Consider the following 18,046-nt stretch of genomic DNA (forward strand, 5'->3'; position numbering starts at 1 on the left):
CTAGATAGCAGCTTAGCTTAGCATAAAGGCTGGAAATGAAGGCAAACAGCTAGCCTTGGTCTGTCCAAAGTCCAAAGTTAGGTCCCAAGTTAACAAATCAGACTACCGGAACCTCTAAAGCTTACTAATTAACACGTTTAATCAACACACAACCAGAAAATGTCTTTCAAGGAGGAGTTACATGCTGGAGCAATTTCTTGGCTAGGTTCAGTGACTTTCTGGAGTGTATTCAGGTTTCCTGGCAACGTCACTGTGATGACAAGACTTAGAGAGACTCCCCTAAACCCACAACTTTTTACGAAGACTCTCCCATAAGTTTAACTGTTCTCAATGCTTCCTTTCTTTATGCTAGGCTAAGCTAACTTCCTGTTGGCTCAGGTGAGAGGCTGGACCAGTGAATTAGTCTCATCGTTGAACTTTAAGTAATCTTCTAATTAAAGTAAGTCAGTGCCTTTTCAATCAATGAGTAGGAAAACAGAGGAAAAGAACTACTGCAGCTTGACCTTACTTAAGTGCAGTCCTTTTTATCCACTGAAGATAAAACTCTGGCTGGGCAAATGTTCATGCACATGTATTTGTGAGATGTGAGGATATCTGCCATTTTCGATATTTGACTACCAAGACAAACGGTTTTCTGCAGATAATAACATCTTGATAAGGTTTTCTTTTCACTCCCTGTTAGTGAATTTTCCATACCTTACTTCATACTATTGTATGAATGTCATTGTAAGACCATAGTAGACAGTAGGTCTGCTTCTTTTGGGGATAACAGGTGGCACCCATGTTGCTATGGCAGCTAAGGTCATAGACATTGTTCTCATTTTTTGACCAATACACTGATTTCTATATGCTGTAGATATGTTGGCTCTGGGTCTGGTTCAACTATGGTATTATCTGTGTGGCTTACTAGAAGACTATCCCTGGAGGACCGAAGCTACAGAATTGAAGGGAGCATCAGGATAGAGCGTATACTGATTATCCTTTCATTCTCCTTGATAAACTTTTTCAGCATAAGACATCTTAGACTCCTGTTCACTTTCCCCACTGATGTATGGGCTGCATATTTAAAATCTACAACACTCAAACCCATAGGACATATCCTAGTCTTGTAAGCATCTAAATATTCTCTTTTGCACCCAGGACTGGGACTGGGACCCATTTGGGAGAGGTATTTATGTAAAGGTATTCAGTAATGGGACACAACTCATACTTTTTCCACACATTGCAATGCTTTACCTGCCATTTACAGTTATTTGTCACCTGTGGACTCATGGCAGATACATTTGATATGACCATTCGGCCTCACACACTGGTGAAAAATTACATTTATATGCAAAATAGTTAGTAATTTATCAAACTTTGCACAGCTCTCTCTGGAGCCATGAAGATTTTATACAACTTTCCCCCCCCCCCACATATAATGTAGCACTCCCCAAGACCTGTAAACAGACTTTGATGTGTAAAATCAGTGGAGTCCCCCTTTAAAGCTGAGCCGCTTCTCTGACTTGCCTGCTGTAGAGAAGAACAACTGAGAACCACTATTTAATGCAGCGAATGTATAAACCAAACTTAATAACATATTCCAATATATTTGTGTACAGCTTCTCATTTGCATAATCCCCTGATAATCCTCAACTTCCCCAGAGAGTTTTTCAAATTTAGTAACTTCCTTTATGGTGGAGTTGTGTGTAAATTCAGGCCTCCAGCTTGAGATCATCGCAAGGCGCCAACTTAGACACCATGATTAATTCACTTACAGAAGTATTCATTTACTAAAGGAGGATGGCTTTGGCTCAGGAGGTAGAACAGGTCGTCCACAGATCGGAAGGTCAGTGGATTGATCCCCAGCCCTTCTAGTCCACATGTGGAAGTTTCCTTGGGCAAGATACCAAACCCCAAATTGCTCCCATGGCATGGTGTGAATATGGATTACAGCCTCTGCCATCAGCGTATTTATGTGTGTGTATGAATGAGTAAAGGTTGAAATGTATTGTAAAGTGCTTTGAGTGGACAGAAGACTACAAAGGCCATATTTAAATGCAGTCCTAAACCTATATAGCTACAGAAGTGGGCCACTTCAGACAATGATACAGCACTACTGGCCTTCTTCTGGACCGCATAAAATGGATCTGAGCCTGAAGTGGCCGACATGTAAAATAGCAGTGGCCCAAATATCCCAAATCAAATGTGGGCCTTTGTTGGTAAAGATGTGGGGATCTCAGGTCAAGACCTGGGAAACAAGAGCGACCGCCCAAGAGCCATCATTCCATTTGTTATGTGGGCTGGATGAAAGTGCTGAAAGTGTTGAATATGGGCTTCCTTTCTTGGTATAGATTGTGCATTTGGCTCAGAAAACGCACCTATTGTTGCCTATTATTACATTTACATATGAAAAGTGTGTGTTCATAAACTTCAGTTCAGGTTAGAAGTGTGTGTCACAGCGGATAAAATGAGCAGATGAAGCAGTCCTCATGCACATTCCTTATACATGCACATTTTCTCATAAATTGCATTTTCACACATATCTTCCTCTCTTTTTTTAAGCCTGTGAATTTAATCATTATATGATGTTGCATTTGTGCTGTCGTGCAAATGTTTGGACCCTGAAGGCAGCACGTTTTTACCCCTCCTAACATTTTCACACCTTTAACAGCTGTGGGAGCAGGAGTACTGAGAGAGAAAAGCCAAAGAAGGGTCTAAGTGGAATAGTTTGTTTCTATCTATCACTTTTAGATGTGTAATGGAGGTTAAGGGGTCTTTTACACTCACTCTCCTGCTACAACAGGCAATGTAGCTCATCTCAGTTGAGTTAAAAGAAGAGGTTTTCATGACTTGAAGATGGAGATGGTGATACAAGTTGGGCAACTTTTTTGAAGGGCAGCACTTCAACACTGTTTGCTTTAATGGTCCATTTTACAGAGCGTGAGATGAAGCACATGAAAGTTTGGTTTCAGAAGTGGGCACACAGGAACTCTGGCATTCTGCAACCAAAGACAAAGAATGAAAAAAGTAGTGTGTAAAGGTTTATATTTATTAATTAATTCTTCCTGCTCTTTATAAATTTAATTGAACAACAGTTAGACCTGCATCTTAAATTTGATATATTAAACCCAATTTAAGATTGCGTTTTTGCAGGATGTCTGAGTATTACTTAAGTACCAGTCAAAAGTTTGGACACACTTTTCCATTCACATCAATGAAAAAGTGTTGACTGGTACTGTATAGAAAACTAAGACTTATTAAAGACTGTATTCACATATTTAACCACAGCACACAATAATATACCATATCTCTATAGAAATACTATATATATACTATAAGAGTGAAATACAGTTTTATAGTCACCAGAAATCAGTTCTTGTCTAAGGATCACTATGGTTCTGATTATTGGTCAATTGCAGTGTTTGTCAGAATCATAAAATTCCACATTGTCAAAACATTAAAAAATACTGTATATGGTACTGATACTTCCCAAAAAATATAGAGGAAAACCTGTAGTTTTCCAGCTCTGAGTCATGTCTGTAGGTCGTCCAGTCAGGTTGCATTCAGCCCCAACAAGCTCCAATAATCATGGGGCTAGAGCACCTTCATACTGTAGGTTGGTTCATTTGGGCATAAGGACAAGGTAAGATCAAAATGAAGCACTGTTGGCTTTTAGCTTTAGTCAGGTTTGTGTTCACATTGACTTATTACAAACAAATTAAGAGCTTTAAGCATGACTCATTTATCTTCTGTATAGTGGCTCAAAGAGATCATAAAGAAATGACTCATTGAATTCTTGCTAAAGTCACATATTTACAATTATGAAATTCTCTGGTAGGTTTTCTTTGGTTTCACCCCACAAACAAACACTCTGCTTGGACATGGACCCTCCATTTCAAATGTTCTCTGCACCAGAATTCGATCGATACATTTCATAACCAACCTAAACAGCCTGCAATAACTGGGTGAACAAACAATAATTCATTTGAACTGAACCAAACAAGTTACATTTGAAAGCACCCTCAAAGACAACATAGAGGGTAAAAAAAGTACACCAATCAAAGGCTACCCAGACGAGTGTATTACCATTTTTATCAGCACTGTCATCTGGATCAGGCCATCTGGACAGTGAGAACACATGATTAAGAAAAAGATAATGGCGAGTAAATCAAATTGAAACTGTAAAATGAGAGAAAAACATTAAACAAACCAAACCTTTTAACAAGTATTTCGCTCTAGTCTACGTGCAGCCGCCCAACCGGGAATGATACAATAACACAAACAGCCTGAAACGACATACAAAATTAAAACTGTCCAGTCACTCGTGGGCCTGCAGCTCTTGGAAGCACAGATGACTCTGATGATTCAGGGACCAAATCTAATTTACCATGCAATCCTTCTTTTAGTCGACTTTGTTGCCCATTGGCCTCAAGCTGGAAAAGTAGAACACTTGTGGATGTTTCGGTACCCTCGGGTAACCGCTGTCAGTCAGCCATCACCTGCCACCCAATTCTGTCATTGAAACCCTGCAACACTCACACACATACACACACACTACCACCATTGAGACGAAGACTATTAACGCGCTTAACCTCATGTGGGCTCGCTTGCTTTTTTTTCTCCTTTCTTTTATTTTACGTCTCCTAATTTTTGTTACTTTATTCATCTCACAGTCAACCATCTGCTCATTCTCATCATCACATATATTCATCTTTATCATCCTTATTTCCAGTGGTGGCTGGTGCTTGGGTTGGACTACAGACTTATGCATATAGATGTAATGCTGGTTTTGCTTTTGTTCACTCTTTCAGAGAGGGGTTCATTTAATTATATGGTTATTTCTGCCACATTGTATTTGGATGCATTATTTAGCTACCCTTGTTTGTACACATATGGGTGACATCCAATCAGAAACTCCTCAGAATTCTCTCATGCTTTGTAGAAATCTTGCCAACTTCATCACAATCACAAAAACCTCTCTTCCTAATTCTAAACTTCTTAAACAAATGACTATGAATAATGTGTAGGGATAATTTGTGGTGACGAACCTTTCGGGAATTGTCACCTGACTTGCATGCATGGAACATTTTAGCCTCTTTTAGGCTCATGGCTCTCATCAATGCATTCAACAGCAGCCAGCTGTCGTCAGTGAAAAATGATAAACCCACTGTACGCTACCATCCCACAGGGGCTCCACCAGAGATTTTGGGTCCCATGAAAAGATATCATATTGGGCAGGACCATACATGCACAAATGCTGTAACCACACCTCTACCTGTGCAGGCTTGCAACTCAATTGTAGTCGTTTCACAACATGATAGCAAGTGCTGCACCTGGTTTGGAGCCAGGACTGAACCATTTCATGTAAATAGAGAGGGGTGTTTGGACAGTACAGAGGCTTTGGATGGTTAATTGTTGCCAGAAACAACAAAAATAAAGGGTTGGTTGAAGGAGTACATTATAAATGACAGATTATATTAATGTCTGTTAATGATGATAGGCTAATAATTTAGGCCAAAGAAGACGGACCAAGTTGGCAACTAGCTGGTGAACGTGGAGGAGCAACAGTTAAAAAGCCAAAATAGAGCTAAAACAAGAGCGAATTTTGGTCTCGCGTTTGCCAAGTAGTCATAAATGTGAATGAATTCTAATAATGTGTCTAATTCTGAATGTGTGAATATGTGATTGTTCAGTATTTGTTTGGTAAAACATGTTAAGAATGATTTAAGGAGAAAGAATGAATGTTAGAGCAGCCAGTCTGGACTCTGATATCAAGAGGATGCTTTCGACAAACAAATTAAATTAACATTAACATGGGAATTATTTACCTGTGTTAAAGAACTACACGTAGCTGCTTTATGAAGTTAAGCAATATCCTTCTATACTGGGAGCAGACAGAAGCCCGGGTGTGAAACTCTATCAGCTCTGAATCTGTCAGTGACGTTGGATCTCAAACAAGCCCCTCATGACTGGTCATTTAATTAACCTCGTCAAGCATATCTCCAGTAATCTCCAATCTAATTTCATCTGTTAATTTAAAACTGTTCTTAACGAGGCCAGCCCCCCAGCCAATCAAATGTCAGGTATAGAAGCATAAAGGACTTGGTTAATTAGAGCTGTCAGGAAATGGCCAAATATGGACAAAGAAGGAGGCTGGATTTCCTTTTATTACTTTCCTGGGAGAGTTATTAATTTTGTGGGAATCACCTCAGGTGGTATGACTGTGTGTGCATGTATGTGTGTGTGCGTGCGCGATGAAGCCAGATATAGAGAGACAGTAAAAGAGCACAAAGCAATGAGAGACAGTAGGAAAGGAAACAAGAAAGAAATATATAAAGATATTATAAATTATAATAAATTGATATATATAAATATTTACTTCATTCATAATAATCAAATATGTCTCTTTCCAACTTTGTGGCAGCTTCATTTCCTGTGAGACAGGAAATTGAGCCTTAGCATTTCCAGAAGTGATTCTCCATCTCATATTTATCAAATAATATTCTGTCTCTCTGCAGGATTGTAATGTCAAATGATATTGGAAATCTGAACAGCGCTCTCTGAGGAATTCATATCACTGTAAACATGTTAAATATGGTTTTGCATTAACGAAAATGAAGAAAAAAAACACTGATTCAAAAACTATTTCAAATCAATCCTTTCCTCTAAGTTTTAAACTTTATATTAACTTCTATGCCATGGTTTTCAATAAATAGTCAAAATATTCAGCAGCAATTATGAAGTGTGGAAAAACAGACTGTGTTAGTACTGGATAGCTGCCGTATGGGACACTGCATGTGTGTGTGTGTGTGTGTGTGTGTGTGTGTGTGTGTGTGTGTGTGTGTGTGTGTGTGTGTGTGTGTGTGTGTGTGTGTGTGTGTGTAAAAGGGAATTAGCAGTCTCAAATCCCACCAGGACTTGACCTCCACACCAATGAAACCTTACTGATGTATGCTTGTAAGTGCTTGGTGGATTCAAAGCCTTCTGCGTTCTGGGTTAGGTCTCTATTAAAAGAGCACTCCACTGCTTTAGCATTGCACTCATATACTGTAACTTTGTTAGACTGACAATGAACACTTAGATATATTCAATATTCAATCAAAATCGATGTGGCAGAAACAGAGATAGTGTCTCTTATTCCATGCATTCTTCTTCCTTGTCAAAACTTAGCACCTACTATCCACAACTAAGATCTATTTATTCCGCTGTACATGTTATGCTGGTATCATCTAATGAAGCCTCCATAGTCAGATGGCCATTGGACTACAGAGATCTGGTAACCTAATTTCTCTCACTGCATACTCCCAGATGTTTTTCAGTTTAGAAATATGTGGTTTTCAGCTCCAACAGATGTTGCAGTCATAGTCTCTAAACCCTGTAAACAGACTTTGATGGGTAAAATCAGTTTTGAGAGTGCGTTGAAGGACTCTTTTCTAAAAGTTATTGGAAAGTAAAATAATTACCTTACAGTAAGTATTTTGCAGAGTAACAACAGGTGACACTTTTCCTCCCATTTCAAAACACAATATGATTGCAAAGTTTTGTTGTCTTTTAAAACATATAGTACTCAGCAGCAATGTGTGGCCAAATAATTAGACTTCTGTAAAGTTTTTTTTTAGTATTGCATGGTGAAAGTGATGAAAACATCCCCTCTATACACCATACACATAATGTTAGCTACATGCTAAATACTGTGTAAGTTCATCATTTCTAAAAGTAATACACTCGTATTTGGTGATTTTATGTGATTTAAACAATTTAGTATAATTTTCTGTAAGCTTTTGCAACTCTAACCATCACAAAAGCACAATAACTGTGATGTTGGGGTCTGTTTCAGCCTCATGCTGTGTGTTTCCTCACAGCCTGAGAGTAACTCTTCAGAAAAAGCATCAGCTGCAGGGAAAGCCTTAACTGCACATTTGTTGCAGCATATCAAACATGCAGTTTACCGTTACCGTTGTCCGTTACTGTTATCATTTGACTACCTATATTACTTACCTGCAGTTTATCTGTCTGCATGCAGTATATGAAAAACATTGATACCTTAATCCTTTAATCCTTTATAATACAGGCAGTTAAGCATTTTACATTTGTGGCTACACAGGCAAAATAAAAGCACCATCAACAGAAAGTGAAAGTTCACTTGCTCAAGAAAACTCACACAATATGGATGATAAAGTGAAGAAAAAGCAGCATAAAAATAGGGAGAAAATAATTTGAAAAGCTGTGGTTGGCACAGAGGATGAAATGTACACAGCTTCTCTAAAAATAGAAAGAATTCAACATTAAAATGGAATAATTTGTTGGAGGCAGGATGTCTCTAAATAGACAAAATGAAAGAGTGAACAGCCTCCCAGGTTACAGCTGAGCTGCCCACTCACTGACACGTGTGTGTGTGTGTGTGTGTGTGTGTGTGTGTGTGTGTGTGTGTGTGTGTGTGTGTGTGTGTGTGTGCGTGCGTGTGTGTGTTTTTGGCCTGAGAGTGTGAACGTGTACATCTCTATGTGGCCTCAGTGTAAGTGCGCGTGCGTACGCTCGCCTGTGTGTGAGGCACCATCTGTGTTGCCATGTGCAGCTGCGCTCCCTTGGAGCCCAAGACCCAAAACTCAGCTGTTACCAAGACAACCCCCACACACCCCATACCTGGTCCACACACACACACACACATACACAAGGAGTGTTCAAACCACCTAGAGGTCTTACACAGTGTGTACTTTTAAATGAGCAGATGGACAGAAATGTATCAGAGGTTCCTGATGAGTAGTGTTGTGTGTGTGTGTGTGTGTGTGTGTGTGTGTGTGTGTGTGTGTGTGTGTGTGTGTGTGTGTGTGTGTGTGTGTGTGTGTGTGTGTGTGTGTGTGTAAAAGAGGGAGACAGATACGGGGAGAGACAAGCAGATGGACAGTCTATGTTCAGTTTAAGATGACTTTCCCCCCTGCTCCAGCATGTGTGTATGATATGAAAATGATCTCAGTTTCTACTCAATTATGGATTTAGTGGACCTCCTTCCTACTTTCAGTCATTAATTCAGACACACACATTTTGTGGCAGACTGTTTTATTGGTCAGGTCACCTGCTGTTCAGGCTCAGGATAAACAGGCCTGTTTGTAGCTCTTTAGCCAAACACATGTCCTGGGGATGGTGATGTGATGATGTGCCTTAATTGGGAGAAAATAGAAATCCTGCTGAAAATAGCTTAAAGTGAAACTATGTAAGTTTTAATGTACAGATAATTATGTGACTGACAGCTGGGACATCTCCATGTTTCAATGAACCTTTCAGGTCGAATCCTTAGTACAAAAAATGAACATGAGTTGGAAAATACTTAATAATAGCCTTGTGAGACAAGTAACCTACAACACTGAGCTTCAAATTATCTATTACATTATATATACATTTTTGAGTCTGGTTCAACTATACATTAATTCAGCGACTATAGCAACATATTGTACAGTTTAACTATCCAGGAGACTATTGTGTTTCTATGCTGGGAAACACAGAGGATATAATAGAAAGAAAACTTGTAATTGTGACTTTACACCAATAAAAAATGCTTCCATATCAACAGCTTCACAACTTTATACTTATGTAACAACCTTCTTGTGTTTTCAGATGAGAATTAGCTTTCACCTTCATGTAGTACGGATTGTCCCTTACAAATATACAAATTGTCTAACAAACATGTTCTTCCTGTTATAAAATCATCTTTTATTACCGTACCTACCAAATGTATCAATGGAGTCCCTGAAGGTCCAGACCTTTCGACTGAAACCGCTGGTATACGACAAGAGCTTTGAGCAAGATTTGATAATTGGTGCCCCTCAATTAAAGCCTGAATACACTCAGGCTCTAGAGGAGCTGTCTGGACTCATTAGGACCAATAGTGTTTTTCCAGCCGTGAGCAATTCTTGCAGAAGGTTTTTTAACTCTGTAGCAGAGAGGCAAGATTTAAGTGGAAAGGATCAGTGCGTTGCTTAAGTTAATGTCACTGGAGCATGCTGCTGCCTGAATTAAACACAATGTGTTTATGCAATCCTTGTCTGCAGCTAGCTGTCAAAAGTGGCTACATTATTTGCTGCAACAACAGATGGGCATGAAAAGAGCAGCACACAGAAGGTGGACAGAGAGGCAACATTCAACTTTCTCTAAGTCAGCTGCCAGCCTGTTATATGATGAGAACATACAGTAGCTCCTGTTCCACCAATACTGTGTCAGATACCCAAACACTCAAACTACACCTTCTTTTGATTTAACCACAACCACAATATTAATGGGGCAGTATTTAACAGTCTACAGCCATGGATGTTTTAGTAGCTGGGGCCCCTGGACACTGTTGCTCATGCTCATTTCACTAGTTCATAATTTTTCTCAAACACAAACTAACCACAGTGCATTATGGCCTGCTAACCCATCATCATTTGCCCAACTATGAAAACGACAAATATGAGAATTTTGGGGCTTTTTTGCCTTTAATGTAGATAGTAGAGAGAGACAGGAAATGGGAGGCTAGGGACGCCTGGTGTAGGATTCGGACTGGGATTGCCTGCAGAGAGGCCTGTAGCCTCAACACATGGGGCGGGTGCTCTACCCACTGAGCTAAACACTGCCACAGGCATACTAGGTGTCTGACAGCGAACACCTATCAGCATCAAAGGAGTGGGTCAAGCCTTGTGTCTTATTTCTGTAGAGCCTGACCAATAAAAAAAATGCACTTTTTTCTCCCATCACGGAGACCCCCTTTCTGCTCAGGTGCCCAGGGGCCCTTGCCTTGATTGCCTGTATGTTAGATTCGACCATGTCTACAGCTAGCTAACAGCTCTGTGAGGCTACATTTAGGAACAGAAGTGTTTTGAGCTAGATGCTAACATCGGCATGCTAACATTCTCACAATGTCAATGGTATCATACTGAATTAGCAGGTATAATGTTTACCATCTTAGTTTAGCATGTTAACATGCTTACATTTGGTACCACTGAAGACAGCTGTGGCTGACAGAAATCTGATTAATTTTGCAGGTAATTAGACTTAAATACATGTAAAATTTTGTCTTACAGTAGGCTATAAATTGAATTAAAATTTCCACCCCATGATTGAGCTGGATGAAGAGATTACTAAAGTGATTGTAATTCATCATGAGGGAGATGTGAATATCTGGTTACTTCCAGCAATTGGTGAGACATTTTTCTCAAAATCAAAAATGTGAGCCTCATGGTGGTGCTCGATGAAAAGTTAGAGAATCACAAAGTTCATAAAATTCTTCATTTGGGAATTATGAATGACTGTAGACTTTCATGACAGGTCAATCCAAATGGGGGTTGAGATTTTTAAATCTGGACCAAAGTGAAACACCGACCAACATTCTTGTTACTGATGTGATATGCAAAGATCTATTTTGATTTGAAATCACTTTTCGACAACTATTAATCAATGATTCAAGTACAATCCCTACTGGAATCATGACTGTATCCCCATGGCAAAAAAGTACCTGAATAGACCTACAGAGGTTGGTTGACTTGTAGGCAGTTGTCCAACTTAAACCCTCTGATTCTTTATGCTAAATGGTAAATTGACTGTACTTTTACACTTTTCTAGTATTTTGACCACTCAAAGCGCTTTTACACTACAAGTCATAGTCACCCATTCACACACACATTCATACACTGATGGCAGGGGCTACCAAGCAGTGTGCCAACCTGCTCATCAGGAGAATCACAAATTCACACAGCCGTTTGTGGTTGAGTATCCTGCCCAAGGACACATCGACATGTGGACTGGAGAAGCCGGGATATAACAGTCAATCCAGGAATCAAACCTCTGATCGTTGGTTGGTGGATGACCGCTCTACCATCTGAGCCACAGCCACCTGGTAAATGGCAATTTGGCATTGGGTCAGTCAGTTGGCCTCCAAAATCAACCATCTCTCAGCAAGGAAGTTTTGGTTAAAACTTACATTTTATAATTTCATGCTCTTGTCCTTTTGTCAAGCCATGTGCACTTCTTCCATGATCTCCACTACCCTCCCCAAAGCAAGTCAAAAACCCCACATTGTATAAACTGCTGAATTATGATAACTCTCGTGTGTCTTACCATTCTGAATGGAAAAGGCTTCCTGAGGTTTGATCCAACAAGCTAATTAAACCTTATCCATCTCCACTAGAACACACTGCATGGCTCCACTGCTCCCCTGACACCGCTGGATTTCTAGGGAAAAGGGACAATTCAATTCAATTCAATTCAATAACCTTTATTTAACGTTAATCTTGCTGATAAGTAGGCCAAGGTTTAATGACGGGGCGGAATCAGAAATGACATGAAATATAAAAATGATCACGGTCTATATAGTATATATAAATAATTATAGTCTATAATTCCAAGGCTATTAACTTGGTCCTTTTTTCACAGCTGTCAAGACAGCTGATGTAGGATTTTCTCAGTGTGTGTGTGTGTGTGTGTGTGTGTGTGTGTGTGTGTGTGCGTGTGCAAACCCAGTTTTTAGTGATTCATTTCCCTCATTAAGGGGTGTCCTGCTTCTCTCCTGCAATCATTCACCTGACTGTTATCTACTCTTTTCTTTTTTCCTTTACTTTATTTGGTAAGAGAAAGGGGCTGCACAAACAGGAAATGTTGAATTTCTCTCTTGTTACCTATTGCTATATCAGAATCATTTGAATATTTGACTTTTTACCACCTTGCTGACACATCTCAATATGTTGTTTTAAGATGGACAAGAAGACCGCTATGACCTGGGTTTATTGGTCCCATCAAACACATAGTTTACATATCCGAATGTCCAGAGGCACACATGTTTTCCAAAATGAAACACTTCCAGTGAAAGGTGTCTTTACAGAGAGAGATAGGAATGAGGAAGGAAAAAAAGAGAGTGATGGGAGACAAGGAGAAAAACACTCGGGAAAGGAAATAATAGCAAGGACGAAAATGAAATCCTGACACACATACACAAAAAGAGAGAAAAGGTAGCATGGAGATAGAGAGAAGTCAGGGAGACATGGAGAGGTGAGAAAAAAATCTATTTTAGTGCTGAAGAGTGAAAAGCAAGGGGATAACAGGGAAACCCAAAGAGTGACAGGTGAAAAAGACTAATGATGCCAGTGGCAGCTACAGTAGTTGAACAAGAAGTAAGGAAGACTGTCTGTGTTCCCAACCTTCCTCTGTCCCCTCCTTTTATTGTTTGTGTATATGAAACATCACAGCCACCAAAGATCAATTCCTTCAGTTATTTGCTGTTTAGCAATTGTAAGAATTGATATAAGTGATACAGTCATATTCACGTAGGTAGATTGTTGGATAGGGGCTTGTGTTTTGTTTGTTCTCTACATACAGTTTGAAGAAAATGTGCTGATATATTTTGGTTGCTCTGTTTTTTAAGGGAAACAAAGGAATATTTTGCTCTTTAGCCACTAAATCTTCCACTATGTTCACTAGTCATAACCTTTATCCATTTTCCATTTGGTGTTGGGCCAAACCAAAACAATGAGCTGAAAGACACTAAAATGTTCTATAAAACACATCACACATGACAATGAATCTATTGTTAATATAAAAAATAGATAACTGATGTTACCACCAGGACAGTTACCATTGACTCTAACCAGAGACCCTGGCTGAACCCTGAGGGCTACTCCCTGCTGAAAATTGGTGACTGCATTCATGTCTGGGGATGTTTCTGCACTCAGAGCGGCAAAGAACTGGCACTGTTGGCAAGCTTCCTGTGCTCTCAGAATCCAGGGTCACTTCTCCATAAATGACTCCCAGGGGATGTGGGAGATCATCAAGAGCATCATGAACTAAATCTCAGAAGGGATGTAGAATGCTCCAGGGACCCATCTCTTCCAGATAGTCTCTTTAGGACACTAACACCTCTCCAGGCATCGGGCTCACCAGACCAAGATGTGAGTTGCCCAAGCGTGTGACCACAGCAGACATGAGGAGGACCCTGCAGAGTCAGTAAGGCTGCAAGGCCCAGACAATATCCTAGACTAGGTTCTCAGGCTCAGAGAGCCTAACAGCCATTTTTAACAGCTCACTTACCCAGGCCATTGTCCTTAAATGTCTGAAGACTGTCACCATACCACAGAGCTCCACAGGGTCATGCCTGAATGACTTTCATCCAGTAGCACTCACCATAATAGTCATGAAGTGCTTTGGAGGGCTAGTCATGTGACATGTGAAGAAGGCTTTAACCCCACCATTACACATACAAACAGTCACATCTGTGGTTTATCTAGCCCTCACTCACTCATCTGGAAAGCAAGGACTCTTATGCCAGGCTTCTTGGACTTCAGTTCTGTACTCAGTACCATCATTCCACATACCCTGATAAAAACAGTCACATCTTGGACTCAGCTAATCTCTTTTCAACTCGGTTCTAACAAAGAGGACCCAGCTTGTCAGAATTCACAACGTCACATCCTCTAACATCATTCTCTGGTGCCCCCCAGGGAAGTGCCTTGAGCCCCCAACTGTACACACTACTGCTTGCAGCCTGGTGGGAAAGTTACAACATCTCCATCAACTTGAACAAAACAAAAGGACATGGTTGTAGACTTTAGTAAGATCCAAACCACATTTTGAATTCCTGGGGGTGCACATCTCAAACAACCTCACCTGGATCACCAATACAGCCAGTACAGTGACAAAGGCGTCTACCAACTCTTCTTTCTGAGCAGGCTGAAGAGGACTGGACTTGGCACTCCAATCCTTACTCCCTTTTTCAGGTGTGTTAAGGAGAGCATCCTCACCTCCTGCATCACTGTGTGAAACAGCATCTGTTCTGCTGCCAGTAGACAAGCACAGCAGCAGGTTGTCTGAAAGCCATCCGTGTTTTAATAATACTGAATTGGAGTTCAACACTAGAAACATCACAATACAAGCACGACTTGAAATAGAAGAACATTCACGCGAATCTTGATTGAGGTGCTTTATTTGAAACATGAAGAACTCTTTCCTTTTTATTTCATTCATTTTGTCTGGTGAGCATGAATCAAAAACAGAAAATTCAGTGAGATAGCAAGAAAGTAGTCTGCCAGTGACAGCAAATGACCTCAAAACACAAGGCTTTCACAGGCAGAAGGAAACAGATGTTGATGTCTGATAACCAGAAGTTTCTCATGCTCGGATAGCAGCATCAAAAAATGAACCAAGGGCAAACCACAGTCTGCGCTGATGCTTCTTTATGTGCTTCTACATGTTAGGAATGCTAGAGAAGCTACATTGAAGATCACAGACAAGTCTGTCAGGCTGATCTGAAGGTACAAAGAATCAGATTTTGATTCAGTCATGTGACACTCAAAGTCACTCGTCATTGGGACAGAGGGAGTTCTTCTAGTATGATTTCACACCAAAGAAAACAACATCTAGGTGTGATCGCACTCAGCAGTAGTGTGAAGTGATGATGCAAAGTTCCTGTCAATCATTTTTTACAAAGTCTCTCTGTGATTCTAATGACAACAACACAACACCGACCTTTCAAACACCCTACTGCTTTAGCCACAAAAAGAAATAATGACTCGACTCAGCTGTAATAAACACAGACTCTTCTAGTTCTGATTGCTGCTACACACACATACACACACTCACTCCCTCACACCGTGCGCAACCTGCATACACTTATGCCACACAAATGCAGACAAAGTTGATGATTTTAAACACCACAACATGCTGAGAACACAAACATGCCCTCAGGGTGCTAATCAATTACCACACAGCATACACTTTCATCCACACACACACAAACATTCACACACACACACAGCATCCTGTAGGACGTGTGTGTGTTCTACAGGATGCTGCCTGCCACAGCTCAAAGTCATGATAACCCAGATGAGCTTCTACCAACAATCAGGATGACTGATACAAACATAAATCAGTTATCTGACAATTTCATTTGAAAACTCTTTCATTTTGCCATGACCAATCAATTAAACACAATATTTATTTCTATGTTAAACACTTGAAAATGGTCATTTCCAAAAGGTTTATCCAAAAGGACTAAACTTACACAGAACCCTCTGTATTTCCTACTAATGTATTTCCTACAACCCACTACTATAAATGCCTAAAATATAATGTTAAAATTCAGTTCAGGTGTTTATCTGCCAACAAACACACAGATATACACGCACACACACACAATGTTAGCATTCAGTGTTGGTTCTTGACTGTTCCGATAGAGCTATCATTATGATAATACTGAGGACTATCATAATTATCTGCTAATTGACTGCCTAACGAGGTAGTGCTCATTAAAAATGCTCATTAATACTCCATCATCGCCATTGATAGCTGTAATCACAGAGTGGTGGTTTCAAGGTCTTACAGAATGGTATGTGTGAGAGGCATAGCAGAGACAGTCTGCACCTGCATGTGTGTGTTCAAGTTTATTTGTGTTGCTAGTGTGATTGACTCTTGAATGTGTGTGTGTGTGGTGTATTTGTGTGTTAGTGCTTATTTGTTCCAAACAGCTAATCTACAGACTATATACTGTAGATGTTGGCTGCAGCTAGCTACCAATGTATGTACATATAGTATGTGTGAGAGCTGCTCCACCTTTGGCTGATTCCAGAACTGAGAACTTTGAATTTAGTTTCTACGCTTTTTCCTCTTGTCTATGTAAGTTGATCAAAGGGATTTGTAAAAGATCTGGGAGAAGCACCAATGTTTCGCTCAAGTTGAAACATTTTCAGCTTGTACAAACATGTATTGGGTTCTGTTCACAATACCTAAAACAAAATGTCTTCCACACAGTCGCAACACATCACGAATGTGCCTTGGTTTTGAAATATTTGTCATGTTGTAGCCTACTACTGGCCACAACTCAATTAGTAATATCACTGGCCTATTGCATAGAAAGCAGATGGAACACACTTGTGTTGACCTCACTGCCTTAGATATCACCATCATGGTTTATTTGCAGAGATGGGTGCTAAGATTTCTATTGCCATCCTAATAGAATGACGTGGAATGGTGTTTCATTTATGGTCCCCAAGGACCATGATGGGAGTCGAACTGACTGTTACAGTTGCACACCATTTTAATTTGATGAATCTTAAATGATAAATAATAGGTTTGGGCACAGGGTATTTTTTCACTCATGAGCTTTCAAAACCTTTCTTCTTGCCTCTCTAAACTAGTAAACCTGCCACCAGGAGGATTGTCTGTTGAGCCATTTAATCAATTAATTTCTCCAATCCAAGGGGCTCCAAGCAGGTACCCTGCTGCCCACCTACAGCACAGTAGATATCTGCACAGGTTCCTCAGTGGGGTGCGGACTTCCCACCATCACCCGCAAGCCTCTGGGCAGAAATGGGAATTAGTTTCACCATAATACTCCAGAATTGTGTCCCTCTTCTTTTGCTCAAAGTGGAATACCACAGTGTTTCACAGCGTGCCAGTTTCAGTTAAACCATCTTGTCTTAATTGAGTGTTTTCTGCTCATTTGGACTCTAGTGATGTTTCAGCTACAGTACAGGAGGATTTTTCTGTCCATCATGGTATAGCTTGGTCTGTATCATAACAGTTTTGTATTGTATGTTACAGGTATGCCACTCAGTCTGGACTGTAAGGCGTTTTTCGGCTATAGTGGAGAAAACAGAAGACCCATCATCTACTGGATGAAAGGAGAGAAGTTTGTTGAAGAACTTGCAGGGCACATTAAAGAAAGTGAAGTCAGGTAAGCACAGTCCAAACATAAAATGTCATAAGTTGACTGTGGATGTCAAATATCTGTATATTTATATTAATTCCCCACCTCATTGCATATCATAGTATTATTATTATCCCATTGCATTTTATGAGATACCACTTCTGTAAGACACTGCAAGTATGAATGAAACCCTTTCAAGTTTACAGGACTCTATTGTTAATTAATTTCTGAAAAGACTCCAGCTGCACCCCTCAGACTGTCAGTATCTAATTTGCCCTTGTATGATTTATGACTCATTGAGGGTTGCCTGACAGATTTCTTCTCAACTTTCCTAAAAAATTATGAATACTAATAATAAAGTTAAATTGAATTCATTTTCTCCCCTATTGGGACCAATTACGT

General features: G+C 40.0%; 1 protein-coding gene across 1 annotated transcript in view; it reads left to right on the plus strand.

Annotated features, from left to right (window-relative positions):
• il1rapl2 (interleukin 1 receptor accessory protein-like 2) overlaps positions 1-18,046 on the plus strand; it is a 349,251-nt gene that overhangs the window by 301,031 nt on the left and 30,174 nt on the right. The window contains exon 7 of the mRNA XM_053324004.1: positions 17,539-17,671. Within this exon, the coding sequence (XP_053179979.1) occupies positions 17,539-17,671 (133 nt within the window). The remainder of the gene's footprint in view (positions 1-17,538; positions 17,672-18,046) is intronic.

Source organism: Scomber japonicus, chromosome 8, assembly GCF_027409825.1.
Source record: "Scomber japonicus isolate fScoJap1 chromosome 8, fScoJap1.pri, whole genome shotgun sequence".
Lineage (NCBI taxonomy): Eukaryota > Metazoa > Chordata > Actinopteri > Scombriformes > Scombridae > Scomber > Scomber japonicus.